The sequence below is a fragment of the Sinocyclocheilus grahami genome, unplaced genomic scaffold (genome assembly GCF_001515645.1).
Source record: "Sinocyclocheilus grahami isolate Dianchi unplaced genomic scaffold, SAMN03320097.WGS_v1.1 scaffold4078.1, whole genome shotgun sequence".
Classification (NCBI taxonomy): Eukaryota; Metazoa; Chordata; class Actinopteri; order Cypriniformes; family Cyprinidae; genus Sinocyclocheilus; species Sinocyclocheilus grahami.
In genome coordinates, this window is record NW_015509084.1 from 10,384 (window position 1) to 16,913 (window position 6,530).

Sequence of the window (6,530 nt, forward strand, 5' to 3'; positions counted from 1 at the left end):
AAGGCCATCAGTGTCATCATCATCTCAGCATATTTGTTTATAGCCTAATTTTCAGTGTCACTTTAGTAAGTTGATTAACTTAAACCCCAGCCAGTGACAGCTAACTTTATTGTAGTTTAATCATACAGCAACAATATCAAAAATCACATTTGTTCATACAACTCTCATCCAGCATTCCTGCCTTTTTTTGACATGTAGCACGAGTCCAAATCTGTACTCTTTGATATTCTTGTGCTGTTTGGAAACAAGTCAAACAACCACCAGGCACTCAGACTGCGAGTAAAGTGTTGACACACAGGCAGACAGTGGCCTTGAGGTCTCTTCTCATTCATTTAGTCTTGCTTGGTACTTGTTGAATGCTGATTGGCTCGTTTTCTTCTTAGTGCTGATGTGGATGGTCCGGGGGCGGGGCTTATAGCAGAGGCCAGTGTCAAAGCTTGCGTTAGAGTGTCCAGTTATTATGAAACCCTGCCATGTATAGGCAGATTATATACATTTTAGTAATCCTACAATCTGCTCGTTTTTTGATCACAAATAACAGAATTCTATAATTTACCGTTGTCTATTAAAAGCATATTATTAATTCTTACTTTTCTTACTTTCATTCAACAAGCCAGCTCATGTTACAGGTTAAGCAGTGAGCATATAATATCCTGTGATCTTCCTGGAAGAGTAAATTGCAGTATCTTTATCCATCTCTGAATATTTCTGTTCATCACCTGTTGCAGGAGGAAGTGGAAAAGATTGATTACTAGCACACCGCAGTGATATTCAAATGCTGGAGACGTAACACTTGTGCTCATGAGTCATCAGTTTCAAATGGATGTGCTTTTGGCCATCTGTGCTCTGATGTTGACTGAAAATGTGGGGAAAAGGGTAATTGGAGCTCAGAGGTTAAAAATTAAGCAGCATTCATTTGAAGAGCTGCTTCGGCGCTTGGCTGGAGGTAATATGAAGATTGTGTAAATCTAAAATATTCACACTTGGATGGATTTATAATAGCTTTCTAGACTAATAAATGTCCTTCTCTTATGTTGACTTTTTAAAAAAAAAAAGTATTTGAAATATGTCTCTAATGCTCATCAGGGCCCCATTTATCTGAATTAAAAGTACAGTAAAATAGTGAACTTTATTGCAATTTGAAATAACTGTTTTCTATTTATAAAATGTATTTGAGTCTTGTGATGCGAAGCTGAATTTTCAGCTTCATTACAGGGCTCTACGGATACTTTTCCATTTAGGAGCGCTTGTGCTCCTACTTAAAAAAAAATTTAGGAGCTCGGTTAAAAATTTAGGAGCACCTTCTAATCAGTAATAAAAAATTCAGATAAAAAAATGTACCTTCCCATTACGAGGTGATAGTTGACTCAAAAGGATTTATAGGGAATTTTGTTTTTACCTTTTGTAATGGCATTTTTCTAACTTGTGTATGTCATCTTTTGTCAAAATCTAAAAAATATATTTATAAGCTTTTTAACTTTCCTAATTAAAACAACAGAATAAAAACAAGTAGAATAAGAAGTAGAATAAGAATAAGTTACCAATCAAATGAAATCAGTATTTAAGAAATAAATTTGTGCTACAGAGATGGCACAGAAGAACACACAAGTGGCTTGTATGTGTATTTTCAGACGTTTAATGAGGCTCAGAGGTCGCATGAGTGCTATTAAATTCATAAATTCATGTTGAGGTTAATGTTTTAAATATAACATTTTGAATATAGAAATGATTTAAATAACAGAAAATATGCTTTAAAAATTAAACTAAAACTGCCAGCAGGTGGCGTCAAGTCACTGATTTTATCACTGAATCATTCATTCAATTGATTCGTTCGAACAACTGAATCATTCATTCAGTTGATTCGTTCGAACAACTGAATCATTCAGGAACGAAGTACGTGACTGTCTTTATGAATGGGTAATTGAATCATTGACTCACTAGATTCGTTTAAAAACGCAGTTCATTCATAAACGAATCACCGCTGTGTTTGAATGGAGATGCGCAGCGGCTCAGCTGTTACTTTAAAAAAAAAAACTATTTTCGTTGATGAAATAGAGCGAAATAAGGCAATTGTGTTGTTGTCTGACAATATAAGTCACTTAATATTAACTTATTGTTTAATTAACTGTTGTATTAAATCAATATCACATTTGCAAACTCCCTTAATAATCATTAAAAGCTGTCACTCATCTTAGTTTATCCAGATCTCACAAAACTCCATTATAATCGACGAAGCTCTCTACACTGCACAATGAATAGGCTATCTTATTTACACCCCGTCAACACTGTGTTTGTTATAATGAGAGGATATGTCTGTGATACATTACTCAACGCTGCAGAAACACGTACGTATATTAGAACATTTGAAGCTCCCTCAGCGCAAACACAAATATGCTGACCGGGTCAGTCGCACAGGTGCTCCTAAATATTATTTCATAGTCGCACGCAGTAGTTTTCGAAATGGTCGCACTGTAGAGCCCTGCATTACGCCACTCTTCAGTGTCACATGATCCTTTAGAAATCATTCTAATATGATGATTTGGTGCTCAAGGAATTTCTTAATATCAATGTTGTGCTGCTTTAATATTTTTGTGAACCCAAAATGTTTGAAATGGCATTATCTGAAACATAAATCATCTCTAACATTATGAATTAAACGTATTAATTTCTTTAAATGAATACATGCTACGTGTCAAAAAAGGCAGGAATGCTGAATGAGACTTATATGAACAAAAATTTGATTTTTGATATTGTTGCTGTGTGATAAAACTACACTTAAAAAAAATGACAATAAAGTTAGCTGTCACTGGCTGGGGTTTAATCAACTTACTAAAATGACATTGAAAATTAGGCCATAAATAAGCTGAGACGATGATGACACTGATGGCCTTGACCCCAAACGTTTTGAACGGTAGTGTATCTCAACAAGGTCCTTTATGCTGACTTAGGATGTGTGCTCTAATTGTAGTCATGTACATGATCATAAAGCTGTGCCTTTTTCATCAGAAATTATAGCTATAAATATAGTCGCGTTCAGAATGACATTACATGTTATTTGTGTTTGCTGAAGCAAGCATTACTGTTGCTGCTGCATATACCTACGTTTGAGGATTTTCATATCTTTGTCTTTTCGTTCATCTCTAGTTCCTTCGAGTGACGAAGCAGTACCTGCCCCACATAGCGCGTCTCTGTCTGATTAGCACGTTCCTGGAGGACGGCATTCGCATGTGGTTCCAGTGGAGTGAGCAGAAAGAATATATCGAGACGACGTGGGGATGTGGCTTCTTCCTGGCCACACTGTTTGTTTTAATCAACTTACTCGGACAGCTGGGTAAGAAGTTTGTTCAACGCAAATGTCTCTGGCGACTTGGAACATCTTTAGATTGTTATATGGAATGGTTTATGTGTTTAACAGGTGGTTGTATACTGATCCTGAGCAGGAATTTTGTGCAGTATGCCTGCTTCGGATTATTTGGGATCATCGCCTTACAGGTGAGACCGAGAGCATTCTGTTTGTGTTCTTTAAGATTGTAATTAGATCTTATCTTTGGATAGGACTCTAATTGAGTTAAACTGTATAATTACAGTCCTGAGCTTTATCTGTTTCAGACTGTTGCCTATAGCATTCTTTGGGACCCAAAGTTTTTGATGAGGTAAGTTCTTTGCAGGCTAAGCTTGGAGTGAGTAGATCATCCTGTGTTTTGTGCTCTGATCTTGTCGTTCTTGACTTCTCTCGCCTGTGTTTCAGGAATCTGGCTCTGGGTGGAGGGCTGCTGCTGCTGCTTGCAGAGTCGCGCTCTGAGGGCAGGAGTATGTTTGCTGGGGTTCCCACTATGAGAGAAAGCTCTCCGAAACAGTACATGCAGCTGGGTGGCAGAGTCCTGCTGGTGCTTATGTTTATGACACTGCTGCACTTTGACACAAGCTTCCTCTCGGTGAGCAAATATCCTCAGGCTGGTAAATGGTTGAATCACAAAGAAATCTCTATATATATTTCATCCAGAAATCAAAAGGAAAAAAGAAATTATGTTGCACGTAAAGAATATCCCGTTTTAGGATTCAAAATCTTTAGGATTAAGCTTTTTTTTTTCTTTTGTGACATCATTTTCATGACAATTAAGCACCTTTAGCACTAAGTTTTCTTTGCTGTAGAAAATATTGTTCTGATTGGTGTAATGCAGTTATGAAAATTGTCAGTATAACAGTATTGCACCCCCCCCCTTATTGTTTTTAAATTAACTAGAAGATTTTTATTAAATAAATAATAATAATTATATATAATAAAATAATATCTGTCTTTGTATTAACGTAAAAAGATTGACTTTTTTTCAAACTAGGTAATGGTTATTAAATAGTATCACAATATTCTAACTTGTTTGATTTTAAATTCATAGCAGCACATGTAGAAACCCACAGAGGTCATGCATTATTATTTTTTTATGTTTTTATTTTGTTTTATGAAAAAAAAAAAAAACTACATTAATTAGTGGCAATTATATATAAAATATGTATTTTGAATTGTTATTAATTTAATGATACTTTACATAATTTAATTGTCATCTATAATAAAACTTGTAAATGTATAAAAAAGGTTTGTAAAAAGTCACTTTTGGTCAATGTAATGCATCATTGCTAAATAAGCTTTATTCAGCGTTTAATTTTATTTACATTTTAATATGTAATATTAATTTATTTAAAAAAAAAAAAAAATCTTGCTAACCCCATACTTTTGAATGGTGCTGTACACTATTTGTGTAGTTTGTTTATTACTTTTAAAAAAGAGAGTACTTTTTGCATTGATGCTTCATCAGGACATCATCCTTATTCTGATCAAGGTCTTAATTTGTTAACATAAAAAATATCTACTGAAATTGCAGCGGAAAATGGCATTTAGAATATTACAACAATTTCTCGATAACACATTTTTATATAAATGTTTTGCTTATCTTTAAACACTTTTTTGAAACAAGCTTAAAACTGAATTTAAGACTTCAATCAGCCCTGTTTACATATGACTGAATGTGGAGACTCATTATCGTTTATAGTTGGCCTTTTCTGGCTTTATTAATGTGCTCGTAAACCACATCGTATGACTTGGCAGAAGTTTGGTCTAGAAGTTTATTGCACGGGGTTCAGCTGTTTCTGCAGATAAGTGCTTCAGGTTTGCAATCATACAGATGGTGTTATGAATGTGGCGCCCAGGATGTGGGTTGGTGGTGGAGTTTTTGTGTTAACTGCATCATGATGTAGCCTGAAAAGCACAGTTTATGTTCCGAAAGGACAGTCAGACTGCTCAGAGTTTGTAAACATGCAGGCTATAAAGGCAAGACCATTACCAGCACTGATGTCAAACACTGTCATGGACAGCCAGGACAAAATGTTAAGATCATTCAATTGTACTTTAAGGCCTGTTCACACCAAGGACGATAACTATAAAGATAACGATAAAGTAGGGCTGTGCAAAAAACTGAATTGATTGACTGATTGACAAGCTACAGAAAATCGCGTTCAAAATCGCAGGCGATTCATTGCCGATTTTGAACGCGATTTTCTGTAGCTTGTCAGTGAACTACGCTCCATCTGAACGCACGTGCTGGAGATTTACTACTAATCACAGGAGCGGCTTTACTGACGAGATGTGCATGAAAATCGCATTTGATTTTTTGCGCAGCTTTAAGATATAGATATAGTTCTAAAAATCGTTCTCAATATTAAAGCATGGCAGAGTCCACACCACAGCTATAACGATATAGGCACAGAGAAAAGACATTGGAATCACTTTCAGAACAATTTTTTCCAGCTGATGAACAATAAAAACATTGACAGCCAATCAGAATCCATCCTGCTGTAACGAGCTCAAGAATTTAAAGCGGCAGACGAGTGTGCGCTTAGAATAAACAGTCTATATGGTCTGCTGGTGTGGACGCTAATATCGTTATCTTTATATTTATCGTTCTTGGTGTGAACAGGCATTTAGGATAGGAAAATACATACTTGGACTTATCAACCTTTAAAAGGGAGGAAAGAAATGGTTTGCATATCTTTTGTTGTTTTTGACATTATAGGCCAGATGCCTATAGTTGGTATTTTGCCATTAATTCATCCGATATCCATATTAGGCATACATAGAGGACCACACAATATACATTACTGTTTAAAAGTCTGGGGTCAGCAAGATGTTTTTAAAAGAAGTATGCTTACCAATGCTGTATTTATTTGATCAAAAAAATACAGTAAAAACAGCAATATTGTATAGAATGTTCAAAAGAACAGCATTTATTTGTAATGGTAATCTTTCGTAACATTGTGAATGTCTTTACAGTCATTTTTGAGCAATTTAATGCATCCTTGCCGAATGAAAGTATTAATTTTCTTTAAAAAAAATTACTAATTCAAAAATTGAACGGAAGTGTTTTTAGAAACCAGACATTGATAATTTGCCGTATTGTTTACCCTATCCAATTCGCAGCAGTAATAATAATATTAATGTTTCAATTAATGATGCTTAATGTGAAATCTGGGCGCAAAAA

The 6,530-nt window shown here is 35.1% G+C and overlaps 1 protein-coding gene across 1 annotated transcript in view; it reads left to right on the forward strand.

Moving 5' to 3' along the window:
* The window catches only part of LOC107576638 (surfeit locus protein 4-like), a gene marked incomplete at its 3' end in the record, with an annotated part of 11,711 nt that extends 7,747 nt beyond the window's left edge, over nucleotides 1-3,964 (forward strand). Inside the window, exons 3-7 of the mRNA XM_016262782.1 lie at nucleotides 384-441; nucleotides 3,145-3,331; nucleotides 3,416-3,492; nucleotides 3,610-3,653; nucleotides 3,749-3,964. Coding sequence (XP_016118268.1) covers nucleotides 384-441; nucleotides 3,145-3,331; nucleotides 3,416-3,492; nucleotides 3,610-3,653; nucleotides 3,749-3,964 — 582 coding nt within the window. The remainder of the gene's footprint in view (nucleotides 1-383; nucleotides 442-3,144; nucleotides 3,332-3,415; nucleotides 3,493-3,609; nucleotides 3,654-3,748) is intronic.
* Between the last annotated feature and the right edge of the window lie 2,566 nt (nucleotides 3,965-6,530).